Source organism: Chiloscyllium plagiosum, chromosome 48 (genome assembly GCF_004010195.1).
Source record: "Chiloscyllium plagiosum isolate BGI_BamShark_2017 chromosome 48, ASM401019v2, whole genome shotgun sequence".
NCBI lineage: Eukaryota > Metazoa > Chordata > Chondrichthyes > Orectolobiformes > Hemiscylliidae > Chiloscyllium > Chiloscyllium plagiosum.
In genome coordinates, this window is record NC_057757.1 from 5,286,103 (window position 1) to 5,305,014 (window position 18,912).

An 18,912-nucleotide genomic window follows, 5' to 3' on the forward strand; every position below is an offset into this window, starting at 1 on the left:
TCTCCACGCTTCAGGCACTCTGCCTTTATTCCTGATGAAGGGCTTTTGCCCGAAACGTCGATTTTGCCTGTCCTCGGATGCTGCCTGAATTGCTGTGCTCTTCCAGCACCACTGATCCAGAAAATGATACTGAATACTTTGGTTGCTGAAGAATTCTGACTTTAACATTACAGAAGGGGTGACTAATAACTGCCAAGTGGTGGTGTTTTAAGATTTTCTGACAGCATTGCCCTACTACCTCTATCCCCATCCCTGCCAATTCCAAGTGTTATTTCATTCTTCAGTTTATTTCAGTGACCCTGCTTTATCCCTTTCCAATAAAGGGCTTGTTTTTTCCCATTGATGCCTGCAGTTGAACCCAGCAGCAACCTTCAAATATTGACACTGGAGAAAAGATAGGGGAATAAATAAAAAATAATGAGCCTCACTCCTGCTTTCTGTCACGTAACCCTTCCTGTCACTTACTCATTCCCCAAGCCTGGGGCCACAGGATATTAGCCTTGGGATACAACCAACAATTTATTGGATGGTGAGCAGCTTTCATGTATAGGATTAGCCTTCCTGAAAAAGGATTGCTGGAATGCTGGGTATAGGTTGGAAAGCTCAAGCACACTTCCATCTTCAGTTTCAAACTTTATTAATTAATAAAACATGAATGATATTATCATGTGTACATCTCAACATGTACTCTATATATATATATAAAATGCCTCTTTTCAATCGTACCAGTCTCTTTTTATTTCTCCTCCTCCCCTTCTCAACTTAGAGCATGGCCCCTTCTGTAGCACCCTCCCCTCGGGATCAAATGTTTGTGAGTTCATGCAGTTTGTTTATTTAGCGAATGCAACTCTCCAAAACCAATCAATTTCCTGTTCATGTGCTACATTATCTGTGTCTCTCCACATGACCATGTGAGGCTTGTACCGAGGCTAGTTTCATCACCATACTAGGTAACATCATCAGTGAGCCTCCGGTGAAGTGCTGGTGTTACACCCCACTTTCTATTTATCTGTTTAGGTTCCCTTGGGTTGGTGATGTCATTTCCTGTTCTTTTCCTTAGAGGGTGGTAGATGGGGTCCAAATCAACTTTTTTTCTGATAGAATTCCAGTTGGAGTGCCATCCTTCTAGGAATTCTCATGCATGTCTCTGTTTGGCTTGTTCTAGGATGGATGTGTTGTCCCAGTCAAAGTGGTGTCCTTCCTCATCTGTATGTAAAGATACTAGTGAGAGAGAGTCATACTGTTTTGTGGCTAGTTGATGTTCATGTATCCTGGCGGTTATTTTTCTGCCTGTTTGTCCAATGTAGTGTTTGTTACAGTTCTTGCACAGTATTTTGAAGATGACATCAGTTTTGCTTGTTGTTTATATAGGGTCTTTTAAGTTCATTAGTTGCTGTTTTCGTGTGTTCGTGGGTTTGCAAGCTACCATGTTGCCAAACAGTCTGAGTAGTCTGGCAGCCATTTCCAAGATGTCGTTGATGTAGGGGAGAGTGGCTCGGGTTTCTGGACGCATTGTGTTTGTTTGAGTTTGTTGTTGAGAAATCGGCGGATTGTGTTCATTGAGTACCTGTTCTTTTTGAATAGGCTGCATAGGTGGTTTTCCTCTGCACTTCGTAGTTCCTCTGTGCTGCAGTGTGTGGAGGCTCGTTGAAATAGAGTTTGGCTACCCAAAAGCCCCTGATGTATCTTATTTAGTAAGAGTCTAGTATTAAGGGGTTTGAGTTTCAGGTTTCCAGTGTGGTACCACATTGTAAAAGGTATTGATCTATTTTGGTTGAGAAGTTAAACAGAATACTAGTTCCTGGCAGGATGGTAGAGAGCCCTTAAGCATATTCAGTGAGGATCGACACATTGTTCTGATCGCCGATCACCTTCCCTTCAAACAGAACCATTAAGGGAGGAATTGGACATACAAACAGTAAGACAACTGTCTCTGCCAACGATTACGATGTTTTGTGTGAAGTGCTTGGGCATGTCCAGTGTTATGGACGTGGTGCTAATCATTGCAGATAAAGTAAACAAAAGGATGAAGAAAACCAGTTTAAAGTGAAGATTTTGGGCTTAAAGTTCAGGTTAAGAGGAGATCTGAATCTGATTGGTGATTTTTCAAACAGCAAAAATGAAAACAAATGAATGTGCATTAATAAAATACTGCAGTAAAACAAAGACAGAAAGTGCTGGAGAGTCTCAGCGGGTCTGGCAGCATCTGTGGAGAGAGAAGCAAATAATGCTTCACATCCAATTTGACTCTTCTTCAGAACTGAAAGGGATTGGAAGTTGTTTTATTATTTTGTTATATTATAGATGGTGTAGCGGCCCTGTGCAAAAGACAGAGGGTTTGTTAATGGTGGTAAAAGAGAAAAAGGCCTTTCTGTCCTGGATCTGTTACAATGTTCTAATGAAGCACAACAAAAGTTTGAGGAACAACTCCTTATTTTCCACTTCAGCATTTTACAGCCTCTAAGACTCAACATCAAAACTTGAATGTTCTCTATTTTACTTAGATTCTATCTCCACCAACCCCCAGTTTTGACTGGTTTACTTTTCTCTCTTTAAAAAAAAGCCTTTCTCTCCCTTTCATACATTAATTTAACATGACCTCCCAACAGTGTGACCGTCTCCACAATAGGTTAGGTGCTCACTGGTAGGTTTCAACTTCACCCCAACAGAATGGGATTGAAACTCTATGATGTCAGCATCAATCTGATCTACACCAGTCATCCAGTCAACTGAGCAATCAACTATCCCATCCCTAATGTGGCTAGAGCAGCATACATTGTAACCCAGACCAGTTGGTAATACTGGTAGAGGCTGCAATTATTTTAGCTCCTACACATGGCTGACCAGTAATCTCTCCTCATCCTACTGCATACGATTTGCATGTGTTGCAAAGATTGATACATGACCCGTTTGGCCAAGTTAGGAATGCATCTTCATTGCCTGTCCAGTCCTGGTGTCGATCCTGAACCCACAGCCACCACCTTAGAGGCAGGGATACTACTACTTCCAAGACTCCCTTAAACAATAATCAGCAGGACATTCCATCATGGAGTTCAGGTCTAATCCTCTTGTAACTCTTGCATCTGAATATGTATACATTTAGTTGGGAATCACTGGGAAATTTTCTGGCCTTTTTTTTACTGACTAGGCTTTTGACACCAATTGTAGCATTCTTGTTTGTTTCCTTCAGTAAATGCTGAAGTAAAGCATTGTTGTGATCCCATTGTACTGAGCTATCTAGTATTGGAGAACAGAACTGGAAGCCAATATTGATACCTTGTGTTCCTGACTCACAATGTTGTGCAATAAAGGGTGGGGGTGGCGGGGGAGTGATAGTCATAGAGCCATAGACTGGTACTGCATGGAAATAGACCCTTCAGTCCAATTCATCCATACCAACCAGATTTCCTAAATTAATCTAGTCCCATTTGCCAGCATTTGGCCCATAACCCTCTAAATCCTTTCTATTCATGTACCCATCCTGATGCCTTTTAAATGTTGTTATTGTATCGAGTCATACAGTTGGTAGAATCTCTGCAGTATGGAAGCAGACCATTTGGTCCTTTCAGTCCACATTGACCCTCATGAATGACATGCCATTCAGACCTACCCTGCTACCTTATTCCCTGTAACCCTACTTTCCCATGGCTAACCCACCTAGTCTGCACATCCCTGCACACTATGACAATTTGGCGTGGCCAGTCCACCTGCACATCTTTGGAATGTGGGAGGAAACCAGAGCACATGGAGGAAACCCATGCTGACATGGGGAGAATGTGCAAACTCCACACATACAGTGGCCTGAGGGTGGAATCCAAACTGGGTCCCTAGCACTGTGAGGCAGCAGTGCTAACCATTTAGGATAAGTTCCTTCTCGCATCCATGCTTCACAAACTCTGCATCCCTGCCAAATTCAGCACATCTCTAAGAAACATCCCATATATTATGTTTAGAATTAACTCCACTGCAAGGCCTTTGTTGTTATGTGATGTGTCTTTGTTCTTTGTACATGACCAAGTCCCACAGTAACAATTTGAGATCATGGCAGAAGGTGATGCTACAGGGCCTGGGACAGGAAAATACATCAGAATCCAATAACCATGGTTCTGGATCTACAGCGTTTGCAGTGTTCAGGTCATGGACCTGGTGCCATCGTGGTAATGATACTGCATTAGTAAGCCAGAGGCCTAGCCAGTGCTCAAATTCTGCCATAATAGCTGGTGGGATTTAAATCCAATTAATACGTCTGGAATTGAAAGCTTGTTGCAGTGGGAACTATGAATGAGATTCTTGTAAATATCCACCTGGATATTTATAAGAAGTTGCAAAGTTGAAAGCCTAAAAATTTGGCTATGAAGATTCATTCATTGCTTTCTTTTGTTGGTCAGAGTATTGAGTACAGGAGTTGGGACGTCATGTTACGGCTGTACAGAACATTGGTTAGGCCACTGTTGGAATATTGCGTGAAATTCTGGTCTCCCTCCTATCGGAAGGATGTTGTAAAACTTGAAAGGGTTCAGAAAAGATTTACAAGGATGTTGCCAGGGTTGGAGGGTTTGAGCTATAGGGAGAGGCTGAATAGGTTGGGGCTATATTCCCTGGAGCGTCGGAGGCTGAGGGGTAACCTCATAGAGGTTTATAAAATCATGAGGCACATGGATAGGATAAATAGACAAAGTCTTTTCCCTGGGGTGGGGGAGTCCAGAACTAGAGGGCATAGGTTTAGGGTGAGAGGGGAAAGATTTAAAAGGGACCACGCAGAGGGTGGTGCCTGTATGAAATAAGCTGGTAGTGGAGGAGCAAACGAAATGAGAGGAGGTAGTGGAAGCTCGTACAATTACAGCGTTTAAAAGGGACCAGGATAGCTACATGAATAAGAAGGATTTCGAGGGATATGGGCCAAGTGTTGGCAAATGTGACTAGATTAGGTTGGGATATCTGGTCAGCATGGACAAGTTGGACCGAAGTGTCTGTTTCCGTGCTGTATATCTCTGACTCTGATTCTGACTCTGATTGTAGGTCAGATCTGTCTTTGGACAGGGACCTGAAGAAAAAGAACGATTCTTTAGCAGCACCTTGAAATAATGGCGAAGTGGAGTAAGTGCTTTTAGAACTGTCAGCTCATCATGAAAAATAACTTTCAGAAAGGGGGGAAACATAAAAGATTTTGTTTTAGGGAAGCAAGAGGGTTTGTCTCTTATACTGGCTTAACCCGCTTATGCTATGCGCTAACAGTCTAGTTGAGTGAAAAAATACACCACCCCAAAATCTAACTGGTGAAAATGTAATCTCTGTTGTTGATTGCACATCTGAATGGCAAAATTGTGGAACTGATGCAAGAAGTGAGATGTACAAAACCACAAAATGAGGTTTACACAGACAATCTAACATGTTTGTTACACAGGTTTGCAACTAATCTCCTCAGTTGAAGGGTCAATGATAAAGGGACATACTTTTAAATGAAACACAGGAGGTTTACAGGAGATTTGAGGAAACATTTTTTCACCCAGAGGATGATGGGAATCTGGAATACATTGCCTGAGAGGGTGTTTGAGGTGGGAAACCTCACAGCCTTTAAAAATAATGTGGATGAGTAGTTGAAATGACATAATATTCAAGGTTATGGGCCAAGAGCTGGATAGTGCGTTTAATGTAGCTTTTGAGTATCTTTGAAGGTGGAGACTCATTGAATAATAGAATCATACAGTACCTTTAACCCAAAGGTCACATCTGTACATGTCAGGGTTACTTAAAAAAAATCCTGTTTATCAGTGACCACTGCTCTTTTATGTTTTGAGTATTTGTATTGCAGTGTTTATCCTCAAGAACAGAGAAAGAAGTTCATAGCCCCTCTGTTTCAATATAAAGTTTGCACCCATTTTTTAGTCCAGGATGGTCAGCTCCTTTTCTGATGGTTCAATTAGGCCCTAGCACCCATTAAGAACCAACTTTGTTATCATTGACAGTTTATTTTGAGCTAATCGATCTCAGACAAGATAATAGTTGAGGGTGGCACAGCGGCTCAGTGGTTAGCTTGCTGCCTCATAGTGCCAGGGACGTGGGTTTGCACAGGGCCTCGGGCAACTGTCTGTGTGGAGCTTGCACATTCTTTCCATGTCTGTGTGGGTTTTCTCCGGGTGCTCTGGTTTCCTCCCATGATCCAAAGCTGTGCAGGCCAGCTGAATTGGCCATGCTAAATTGCCCATCATGTTCAAGGATGTGTAGATCAGGTGCTTTATTCAGGGGTTAATATAGGGTAAGAGAATGGGTCTGCGTGGGTTACTCTTCGGAGGGTCTGTGTGGACTTGTTGAGCTGAAGGGCCTGATTCCAAACTGTAGGGATTCTATGGATCATATGAATAGTTGGAAAGATAGAACTGGCAACTAATTTAAAGGATCAGCTTAGTGGACCCTCATTGGACAGTTTGCAATCAGTGAACCTCTTCTGTATGTCAGTACAGTGATGAGAAATGTAGAGTTAATGATTGGAATAGATAGAGAACAAATGTGTTTGCTCATGGTGTAAATTATTCAGAAGTTAGTACAGTTATGGACCTCAAAATATATAGAGAAGATAGTCTAGACTCTTAACTTTTTCTTATTTTAAAGGTAAATGTAAGGTGTTGTGTTCCAGATGCAATTCGATTGGTCAGACCTCTTGATGTTAAGCATACCACATTTTATTTTTACCCCACATTTAAATTCAGACAAAAAAAGAATTGGTTTAACTGTAACTCTATCTCACTGCTTAACAAAATAATAGATATATTAACTACTACTAATTAACTGTTCCAATGTTCCAGTTTAGTAACATCCCATAAACACACCCTTGGCAAAAGGCAAAATTCAGTAAAATAGATTGTCTCACAGACAATTCTCTAGTCCAGGAGGAAAAACATCAAGAGAAAACTCAGAGAGAGAGTAGCAGGGAGAGATGTACTGCAGCTTCTAAACCCAGCTTCAAGACCCCAGCAACAACTGTATTTGAAAAACTAAAAACCCTGTTTCTATAGGAGCTTGACCCCACTATTCAGGCTGCTTCTGTTGTTCCAGTCTTAGGAAACAAAAAATCATAATGCCTCACAAGCTGTTTATTTTATGAGCTTTGAAGCACACCGATCATCACCTCTTATCTCAATCTTTCTTCATTTTAAAAAAAGGACTAAGTACACCTCTTAAAGCCATGGTATTGTCACAGTACTGAGATGTACAATGGCAATTTTCAGTTATAACTCCATTCAGATGCTTGACATGGCTCGAGAATGGGCACTGAGCAACAAAGGAAATAATTGAACAGAGTGAAAGGTTTTAAAGAACGTTATAGAGGAGGAAGGAGAGGTAGAAAGATTCAGGCAGGGAATTCCAGAGGTCTAAGCCAAAATGTCTGAAGACACAGCCACTAACAGTGAGGATGAAGGAAGTAGGTGAATGCATATCTCAGGCAAGATTGGAATTTTTCCACAAGATTTGAGCGCCACTGATATTTGTTTGTTATTCCTAACTGCCCTTGAATTGAGTGTTTTGCTTTCCCATATTAGAGGACTGTTTCCAGTTAGTCACATTGCTGTGGGTCTGGAGTCACATAAAGGCCAGGGGAGAGTCGTGGCTTTTTACAGCATCCCAGTAGCCTCAGTCACTGTGACTGATATTAGCTTTTTATTCCAGATTTATTTAATTCATTAAACATACATTGCCCAAGCTGTCAAGGTAAGGTTTGAATTCATGTCTCAGTATCATTAGTCCAAGCCACTGAATTATCATCCTTACAGGGCTCAACAGAGTAGATGCAGGAAGGATGTTTCCCATGGCTGAAGGGCCCAGAACAGGAGACACACTCAAAGATTAAGGGACAGGTCATTTCACACTAAGAAATGTCTTCACTCAGATAATGGCAAACTCAGAGAGCTGTGGAGGCTTAGTTATTGAATATGTGCAAGAGAGAGATCGTTAGATTGATAGATATTTAAAGGTGTCAAGGATTTTGGGAATAGTGCGCAAAAATGGCTTTGAGGCAGATGATTTTGTTGAAAGGTAGAGTGGGTCAGAGGGGCCAAACACCCCACTCCCAGTCTTAAGTCCATAATTCCCTATGTAACACAGGCACTTTAATATCACTGTTTAGGAATATAGGAACACAGATGTAGGCCATTCAGCCCATCAAGCCTGCCCCACTATTAAATATGATCTTGGCTGATCAAACACTTTAAATGGCCTTTTCCTCCCGCTATCCACACAACACTATATGCCAATCTAAAGTAGAAATCTACCTATCTCTCATAGGTCACATGAGCAGTCACCTCATTCTTTGAAACTCTTGTGAATTCAAGAACATTAGAACATAGAACATTACATTACAGTGCAGTACAGGCCCTTTGGCCCTCGATGTTGCACCGCCCTAATCTGAAGCCCATCCCACCTACACTATTCCATGTACGTCCATATGCCTGTCCAATGACGACTTAAATGCACTTAAACTTGGCGAATCTACTACCGTTGCAGGCAAAGCATTCCATACCCTTACTACTCTCTGAGTAAAGAAACTACCTCTGACATCTGTCTTATACCTATCTCCCCTCACTTTAAAGTTGTGTCCCCTCGTGTTTGCCATCCCCATACTTGGAAAAAAGGCTCTCCCTATCCACCCTATCTAACCCTCTGATTATCTTGTATGTCTCTATTAAGTCACCTCTCAACTTTCTTCTCTCTAAAGAGAACAGCCTCAAGGCCCTCAGCTTTTCTTCGTAAAACATTCCTTCCATACCAGGCAACATCCTAGTAAATCTCCTCTGCACCCTTTCCAAAGTTTCCACATCCTTCTTATAATACGGTGACCAGAACTGTACACAATACTCCAAGTGCGGCCGTACCAGAGCTTTGTACAACTGCAGCATAACCTCCTGGTTCTGGAACTCAATTCCTCTATTAATAAAGGCCAAAACACTGTATGCCTTCTTAACAACTCTGTCAATCTGGGTGGCAACTTTCAGGGATCTGTGTACAGGGACACCGAGATCTCTCTGTTCATCTGCATTCCCAAGAAACTTACCATTAGCCCAGTACTTTACATTACTCCGTCCAAAGTGTATCACCTCACACTTGTCCACATTAAACTTCATTTGCCACCTCTCAGCCCAGCCCTGCATACTATCTATATCTCTCTGCAACCTACTACATCCTTCGTCACTATCCACAACTCCACCGACCTTAGTGTCGTCCGCAAATTTACTAACCCACCCTTCTAAGCCCTCATCCAGGTCATTTATAAAAATGACGAATAGCAGTGGACCCAACTCCGACCCTTGCGGTACGCCGCTAGTAACTGGACACCAAGATGAACATGTTCCATCAACTACAACCCTCTGTTTTCTTTCAGCAAGCCAATTACTGATCCAAACTGCTATGTCTCCCACAATCCCATTCCTCCGCATTTTGTATAATAGCCTACTGTGGGGAACCTTATCGAACGCCTTGCTGAAATCCATATACACCACATCAACCTGTTTACTCTCATCTACCTGTTTGGTCACTTTGTCAAAAAACTCAATAAGACTCGTTAGGCACGACCTACCCTTCACAAAACCGTGCTGACTGTCCCTGATCAGATTATTCTTTTCTAGCTGGTTATAAATCCTAACTCTTATAATCTTTTCCAACACTTTACCAACAACTGAAGTGAGACTCACTGGTCTGTAATTACCAGGGTTGTCTCTGTTACCCTTTTTGAACAAGGGAACCACATTTGCTATCCTCCAGTCCTCAGGCACTATTCTTGTAGACAACGATGATTTGAAGATCAATGCCAAAGGCTCGGCAATCTCTTCCCTTGCATCCCTGAAGATCCTAGGATAGATCCCATCCGGCCCAGGGGACTTATCTATTTTCACACTCTGCAGTATTTCTAATACCTCTTCCTTGTGAACCTCAATCTCTTCTAGTCTAGATGCAAGTATCTCTGTATCTTCCTCACCAACATTTTCATTTTCTATAGTGAACACTGTCGAAAAATAGTTATTTAGTGCTTCCCCTATCTCCTCTGACTCCACACACAACTTCCCACTATTATCCTTGATTGGCCCTAACTTAACTCTCGTCATTCTTTTATTCCTGACATACCTATGAAAAACCTTAGGGTTAACCCAGATCCTATCTGCCAACAACTTCTCATGTCTCCTCCTGGCTCTTCTGAGCTCTTCTTTTAGGTCTTTCCTGACTTCCTCGTAACCCTCAACCGCCCTAACTCTGGCCGAGTTTGCTCAATTACTCTTTGTAGGGCACTCCCCATCGATTTGGGAACAAGTCTGGTGAATCTTCATCACATTTCCTCTGTAGCAAAAATATCTTTCCTGAGACAAGGAGACCAAAACTGCTCACAGCACTACAAGGTGCAGTCTGACCAATTCAATGGAAGTAAGACTTTATTACTCCTGTACTCAAATCCTCCTTCAATAAAGGCTGACATTTCATTAGCCCTCCTAAGTTTTGAAAGGCAGGTTCTTACTGTGGGTCTGTGTGTACAGGAGCTAGATTAAGACTACTCAAAGTGTAATTGCTGCGGACATTTAGCTGAAATTCAGGGGAGAGATAGGTTTATCCCACTGATAGAGTGATAGCCCCGAGTGGTCTTTTCCCTAGGTCTCAGTATGGGTCAGGTTTGAATCTAGTTCATTGAGATAAGAGGTTCCCCAGTGCATACCTACAGTGCTTTCTTTTCCTGCTGGTTGGTTTTGTTACATCTCAAACAAGTCGTCTTTTGCTTTTGTGCAGGATATCCTAAATCGGGAACGGGAGCTGCAGACCACTTTTAACACGAGAACACTGAGAACCATTTTTCACGCATATTTAAATTTCCTACAAGGTAAAGTCAGACTGTTTTTCCTGGACACAGAAGCTTGCAATCTGGCGACAAGCTGACAGCCCCAGCTGAACACCAGCAGACTCTCAAAGAGCTTCCGAAACAGATTATAAGCTGTAACCTTTGCATTCTAAGCACAACACTGTATAGCACCAAAAAGGAGCGTAGAGGGAAGGAACAAAGATAATAGGGAAAAGAAGAAGATGGTCTGGTTCATTTGGAATATAATGTTCGGAAGAGGAGCTGAATATCCAATGGTATACTGCCTGGATAACTCAGCCATGGAGACTGTGGTAATCGGGATAGAAGCACTCACAAATTTTTGAACTCGAGAGAGAGAGAAAGAGAAAATACGACACCTAAGGAGCCATTTTGAGTATGACAGATCTACAGCAGAAAGTGTCTTTTTATTGATGGTGTCGCTCGCTGTTGACGGCATTGTTTTATAGAGTTCTGTGCAGACTGGACACGCAGGTTTCATGTCTTTTGTACCTTTTAAGCTCTATTACGCCTCAGATCTTTGTTATTGCTTAACCTGTGGACTTAAGTTCACTGGTAACCTGTAAAAATGATGAGAATTTAATTGAATGTTTCATTGAATTGTGTGTGTGAAGGAGGAGACAGAAAGGGTTAATACTATTGCTGAGTCATTGTAGATCAGCTCGATGTTTATTAAAATATTATATCTATTTAAACATATTTATTTGTCATGTACAGCCTGTCAGCCTGAGTTCAAACAGTATAACTTCCATTGTGAGCATGCATTTTGTCCCCCATCCTTCTGCGCCTATCATTAGTGTTCTGGTTCCCACAATCAAATTCTTTCAAAATCTGAAACTTGATTGTGGTGTTCAGCTACTCCTTTAAGATCATTGCCCCAGCTTTTGTTGTATGGACAAAATCGGCATATCCAGTTGAGGATAATGGGTAGTTCAAACAGGAAAGGTTGAAAGAACATAGCAGGTCAGGCAGCATCAAAGCTTTATCTGTTTTCAGTTCATATTTCCACCATTTGCGATACTGTTAATTTTTCACTGAGGCTAATAGCTGTTTTCTCAGCGGCACCTGGGTCACTTGACTCTGAGAGTTGTGATTTCATAGCCCCACTCCAATGCTGGAGCACCTCAGCCAGGCTGGCATTCAGTGCCATCTATTGTTTGACTGCCAACGCTGAGGTTTTGATTGCTTTGACAGGTGGACACAAAAAAAAATTCCTAATTACTCTTGAAGTGCGTGGTTTTCTGGTCATTTCAGAGGGTAGTTAAGAGTTAACCTAATTGCTGTGGATCTGAAGTTGCTGGTCATTTCAGACGGTAGTTGAGAGTTTATTTAATGGCTGTGGGTCTGGGGTTGTTCGTCATTTCAGAGGGTAGTTAAGAGTTAACTTAATTGCTATGGGTTTGGAGTCAGGTGATTGTTGAAAGTGATAGGACAGATTGAGAGTGCAGTTAACATTGACAGAGGTTTGGCTGACTAATAAGAAACAGAGTTGGGATAAGAGATGCATTTTTGGGATGGCAACCTGTAATTCGTAGACTGCCATAGAGATTAGTGCTGGGGCCATAATTATTTACAATTTATATTAATGATTTGGATGAAGGAAGTGAACGTGCTGTAGCCAGGTTTGTAGATGACACCAAAATAGGTGGAAAGGCAAGTGCTGAAGAGTTTGCAGAGAGATACAGACAGGTTAAGCAAGTGGGAAAAATCTTGGCAAACAGAATATAACATGGGAAAATGTGAGGTTATAAACTTCAGCAGGAAGAACAGAGGAGCCGAATATTATTTAAATAGAGAAAGACTACAGCATGGAGGCACTTGGGAATCCTCATGCATAAATTTAAAAAGCTAGCATACAAGTTCAGCAGATCAGAGGAAGGGAAATGGAATGTTGGCTTTATTTCAAAGGGAATCAAGTATAAAATTAGGGAAGTCTTCCTGAAAATATACAAGGCACTAATAGTTAGACCATACTTGGAATACCATCAATCTATCTAAGAAAATACATACTGCCATTGGAGGCAGTCAGAGAAGGTTCACTAGATTGATCTCAGAGATGGAGAGACTAACCTATGAGGAGAGATTGAGCAAGGTGGGCCTATGTCCTATGGAGTTTATAAGAATGAGAGGCAACCTTATTGAAACATATGAGATTCTTGACAAAGTAAACGCTGTGAGGATATTTCTCCCAGTGGGAGAGTCTAGGACCAGAGGCATAATCTCAGAATAAGGACAGAAGATGTAAAAACTTGAGGGTTCCGGACAGAGCAGATCTGGAGAGACTCTTCTCACTGCGGAATAACCCTAGAGTTAGAGGGAACAGATTTCAGGTAAATGTCAAAAGAAATAAAGGCAATTTGAGGTAAACTCTTCTCATGAAGTGTGTCATTAGGATCTGGAATGCGCTGCCTGAAAGTATGGCACAAGACGGTTTAATCAAAGCTTTTAATGGGACTAGAATTATTGTCCCAAAGAAAAAATTTGCAGGGCTACAGGAAGAAGGTGAGGGAGTATCTCTAAGTGAGTTGTCCTTTCAAAGAGCTAGTGTGTGCTCAACAAGCCAAATGGCCTCCCTTTGCACTAATCCATGTTTTTAAAAATAACGCATCAAAGGCCATGCTGCACTAATTCAATGACATAAAGTGTTGACTATCCTCTTGACTCTAGCCACGTGTTTTCTCTTTTAAGGAACAGGTCAGGTTTGCTCAGACTGAGAATGCGCTGAACATTATGGGCAGTAATGAACAGAGTGAGCTGATCAGAATGGGCAGCGCCTCTAGAGAATAGGCCAGGCTTTCTGGGTTTGACTGGCATACAGTGTCTCCCTACACATACAATTCTGGATTCAGGATTAGTTATGATTTTAGCTATACTTGCTATGTTGTGTGAATGCCATCTCTTTTGGAAAGCTATCACAAAGCAACCACTGCCCATGGAACTGTGTACAGTGACAAAAATGGTACTAGCAATGACATCCATTTTATGTTTGTCATAAGTCAAAGTTACCACAATGTCCCAAATCCTGCTGCCTCGCTTCAGTATATTTTATTCTTGGATATTTGCCTTTCCTGAATTTTAATCTGCACCTATTGCACTGGCACTAGAAAGATCCACTGCTTGGCAAACTGGCACAGGCTAGCACTAGAATGCCAATCTAACACCATTTCAAAATGCTTTCAAACATAAATTAATAAATAAATCTATATCCACTGTTAGAATTGTTTTTGACCCTGTGTCTTTTTATCCAATAGTTGGGCAATTTGTGGCCTTTGCACTGTAGGTCGTTGTAGCCCTGGCAATGTTTGTTCAGTGTGTCAGCTTCATTTGAATTTCAATTCAAGGCTGAATTAGACCATTTGGTTGGCAAGGGTGTTACGGGTTATGGGGTACAGGCTGGAAAGAGGAGTTAAGGTCACATCAGATCAGCCATGATCTAACTAAACAGTGGAGCAGTCTCAGTGGGCCTCATAGTCTACTGTGCCTATTTTTACATTCCATAGAAAGCCCATTGCCATTAACCCCTTTCCCCTATTACTCAATGGGTGGGTTTGACACATGGTATGGCTTGGAGCCAGCTCAGTATGCCACTGGTACGAATAACATTTGTTGCCAATCCCTAAATTACCTGAGTTGCTCCTAGGCCATTTCAGCAGGCAGCTAAGAATCGACTACATTTAATATAGGAGTTGGGAGGTCATGTTGCGACTGTACAAGACATTGGTTAGGCCACTTCTGGAATATTGCGTGCAGTTCTGGTCTCCTTCCTATTGGAAGGATGTTGTGAAACTTGAAAGGGTTCAGAAAAGATTTACAAAGATGTTGCCAGGGTTGGAGAATTTGAGCTACAGGGGGAGGCTGTTTTCCCTGGAGTGCCGGAAGCTGAGGGATGACCTTATAGAGGTTTATAAAATCTTGATTGGCATGGACAGGGTAAACAGAAACAGTCTTTTTCCTGGAATGGGGGAGCCCAGAACTAGAATGCACAGGTTTAGGATGAGAGGGGAAAGATATAAAAGGGACCTAAGGCACAACACTTTCACACAGAGGGTGGTGCGAATATGGAATGAGCTGCCGGAAGAAGTGGTGGAGGCTGTTACAAGAACAGCATTTAAAAAGCAAGTGGATGGGTATATTATTAGAAATGGCTGGGGGGATATGGGCCAAATGCTGGCAAATGGGACTAGATTAGATTAGGATATCTGGTCAGCATAGACGAGTTGGACTGAAGGGTCTGTTTCCATGCTGTACATCTCTATAATTCTATAATTGGGAGTTATATATTGGTGAGACTGGTAAGGATGGCAGATTTCTTTTCCTATTCAATATTTGTGAGGTTTTTACAACAATGAATGATCTCTGTTACTGAAACTAGCTTTCAATTCCAGATTTAAGTTCCATCATCTGCCAAAGCCCTGTCCTTGGACAGTCAGGGTCTCTGGACTACTAGTCCAGCAACGTTGCCACTACGTCATCATCCCCTCTCTCTCGCAGTACAACGTACAAACAATCTTCAGTTCCAGCAGGACAATCCCATTTTGGTCATTCCCCTGTTGCTAATCTCTGCAATTCAGAGGTGGAATTCACATGTCCGACAAAGTCCAATCAGAACATTTTGTGCCATTGACTTAGGTGACCTTAATTAGCAAACCAGCGCTATAGAATATTGTTGCAAAGTTTGTGTGTGTGTGGGCTGTGTTGAGAAAGCTAGGAAAACTGTTCAGCCCCTCACTGTAAATAAAAGATTAACTAGTCGTTGAATGTTACTGGAAATGAGACCCCAGTTTACTATTTCTGTGGATGTCAAATAATGATGAAGTAGGTGGATTGGTAACGAGCCAACAGACAAAAGCTAAGGATAATCTCATAATTTGGACTGAAGCACTTAAATTGAGGATGTTCAAACTATGACCTGCTGATCTCTCATAGCATTTCAGATCTATTTATACTTTTGTTGCTTAACTGATGATTTTCCTGTTTGTAATTAATGTGGCTTTTTTGTTCATTCATGAGAGATGGGTGTCACTGGCAAGGCCAATGTTTATCACGCATTCCTAATTGCTCTTTGTGAAGGTGATGGTGTTTTCTTGAAGAACTGCAGTCTGTGCAGTGTAGGTACATCCAGCAGTACTGCCAGGGGGGTAGTCACAAAATTTTAACCCAGCAACAACAAAGAAATAGTAATATAGTTCCAAGTCAGGTTGGTGAGTGTATCAGAGGTGGTGGTGTTTCCATGTATCTGCTACTCTTGTCCTTCTAGATGGTAATGGTTGTGGGTTTGGAAGATGTTGTTGAAAGAGCCTTGTGAGTTGTAGTGCATCTAGGAAATGGTACAGTGACCAGGGACTTGATTTAGCTTGGATGGCTGGTTTGTAATGTACAGTGATACCAATTGCATGGGTTCAGTTCCTGGCTGAGATTACCATAAAGGATTCCTCTTCTCAACCTCTCCCCTGGCCTGAGACATTGTGACTCTTAAGTCTCTCTCTAATGACAGCAGCTCTACGGTGCAGTATGGTAACTTTATATTTTAGATGGTACACATTGTTGGCAATTTGCCTCAAAGGTGAAGAGAGTGAATGCTTAAGGTATTGGATTGGTGATGTCAAGCTTCTTGAATATTATTAGAACTGCAGTGATCCAGACTGGCAGATAGTGATCCAGACTGGCAGATAGTATTCCCTCACACTCTGATCCTTAAATATTGGACAGGCTTTGGGAGCCAGAAACTAAGTTACTTACCTCAGAGTTCTCAGCCTCTGACCTGTTCTTGTAGCTATGATACGTATATTGTTGATCGGTTCAGTTTCAGGTCAATGGTAATTCCCCATGGGGATTCAGTGACACTAATGGCGATCCGAACAGCAATATAATAAATAATACTGTAAGAAGATTTTGAAGTTGTTTATGTGGTGTGTTCTCAGAGGTTGTTGCAGTATTTAAACTGCAGGTTACCCTCAAGTTTAAAATTATTTATGACAAAACTGAATTCAAGGCACAGAGTCTCATGGTGCAATTACTTGAGTGTTGTGGATCTGCACTTATCTGGGCAAGTGATTATATCCTTGGCTTGTGTTTGGGGACAGAAGACTGGAGCTTTGGAAAGTTATCTTCCAAGTATTACTGCCGCAGTGGTAGACAAATCCTGAGACCATAACCCTAAGATCTGATAATAAAAACATCTTGAAAAAGATAGTTATTAAGGGGAACAACAATGCCTTAATATAATTAAACATTCAAAGGCACTTCTCAGGAGCCTTATACAGTAAAATACACGCTAAGATACATAAGTTGATATCAGGTCAATGTCAATGGACTGAATATCACGTCAGGACAAAAGACCAGGTCCTCTTACTCAACACTCCAATGACCACTGTTCAATGGGAGGGTAACGAAAATACTCTGAAGCTTTCACTGAAGTGTGACAGCTTGGCATTAATGCCTGGGAAGAGACTGAATCATTCAAAATGGCAACAACTTGTTCATTAAACAGTGTCACATTTTGATTCACAAAGTCTTAATGAGGAGGCAGCGTGGAGGCAGAGAAGGAAAGAAAGGGAAATAAATCCTGCTGTCCGGACCCCACGACCTGTGAGACATCCTGCTCCATGTGCCCAAAGATCCACATGTCGAAAATTAGTCCGCTTAGTTACATGAAGACCCGAGACAGAAACTGATGACCCTGAATTGATGTCATGGGACGGTTAGCAACAATATTAGGGCAGATGACCAGAAGTCTGGTCAAAGAAGTAAGACATAAGGTGAAACAAAGAATTGTGGCTGCTGAAGATCTGAAACAAAACAGAAATTGCTGGCAGCATCTGTGGAGAAAAAGTAGAGTTAATGTTTTGAATCCAGTGACCCTTCAGAACACCCAGATTTAAGATTTAAGGAGTGTCTTGAAGATAGAAAACAAGTGTCAGTGGGGGAGCACTTTGGGGCCAGCGACCATAATTCTATTTGTTTTAAAATAGTGATGGAAAAAGATAGACCAGATCTAAAAGTTAAAGTTCTAAATTGGAGAAAGGCCAATTTTGACGATATTAGGCAAGGACTTTCGAAAGCTGATTGGAGGCAGATGTTTGCAGGTAAAGGGACGGCTGGAAAATGGGAAGGCTTCAGAAATGAGATAACAAGAATCCAGAGAAAGTATATTCCTGTCAAGGTGAAAGGGAAGGCTGGTAGGTATAGGGAATGCTGGATGACTAAAGAAATTGAGGGTTTGGTTAAGAAAAAGAAGGAAGCATATGTCAGGTATAGACAGGACAGATCGAGTGAATACTTAGAAGAGTATAAAGGCAGTAGGAGTATACTTAAGAGGGAAATCAGGAGAGCAAAAAGGGGACATTCGATAGTTTTGGCAAATAGAATTAAGGAGAATCCAAAGAGTTTTACAAATATATTAAGGACAAAAGGGTAACTAGAGAGAAATAGGGCCCCTCAAAGATCAGCAAGGCAGCCTTTGTGTGGAGCCACAGAGAATAGGGGAGATACTAAATATTTTGCATCAGTATTTACTGTGGAAAAGGATATGGAAGATATAGACTGTAGGGAAATAGATGATGACATCTTGCAAATGTCCAGATTACAGAGGAGGAAGTGCTGGATGTCTTGAAACAGTTAAAGGTGGATAAATCCCCAGGACCTGATCAGGTGTACCCGAGAACTCTGTGGGAAGCTAGAGAAGTGACTGCATGCCTCTTGCTGAGATAGTTGTATCATCGATAGTCACAGGTGAGGTGCCGGAAGACTGGAGGTTGGCAAACGTGGTGCCACTGTTTAAGAAGGGCGGTAAAGACAAGCCAGGGAACTATAGACCAGTGAGCCTGACCTCAGTGGTGGGCAAGTTGTTGGAGGGAATCCTGAGGGACAGGATATGCATGTATTTGGAAAGACAAGGACTAATTCGGGATAGTCAACATGGCTTTGTGCATGGGAAATCATGTCTCACAAACTTGATTGAGCTTTTTGAAGAAGTAACAAAGAAGATTAATGAGGGCAGAGCAGTAGATGTGATCTATATGGACTTCAGTAAGGCATTCGACAAGGTTCCCCATGGGAGA

The 18,912-nt window shown here is 41.8% G+C and overlaps 1 protein-coding gene and 1 long non-coding RNA gene across 3 annotated transcripts in view; one reads left to right on the forward strand and one right to left on the reverse strand.

Moving 5' to 3' along the window:
• epoa (erythropoietin a) overlaps positions 1-11,551 on the forward strand; it is a 63,320-nt gene extending 51,769 nt beyond the window's left edge. For both annotated transcript variants that reach the window (XM_043683548.1, XM_043683549.1), the window contains exon 5: positions 10,765-11,551. In XM_043683548.1, the coding sequence (XP_043539483.1) occupies positions 10,765-10,911 (147 nt within the window). In that variant the 3' untranslated portion in view covers positions 10,912-11,551. The remainder of the gene's footprint in view (positions 1-10,764) is intronic.
• LOC122544344 overlaps positions 1-18,912 on the reverse strand; it is an 87,187-nt gene that overhangs the window by 56,329 nt on the left and 11,946 nt on the right. The window lies entirely within an intron of this gene.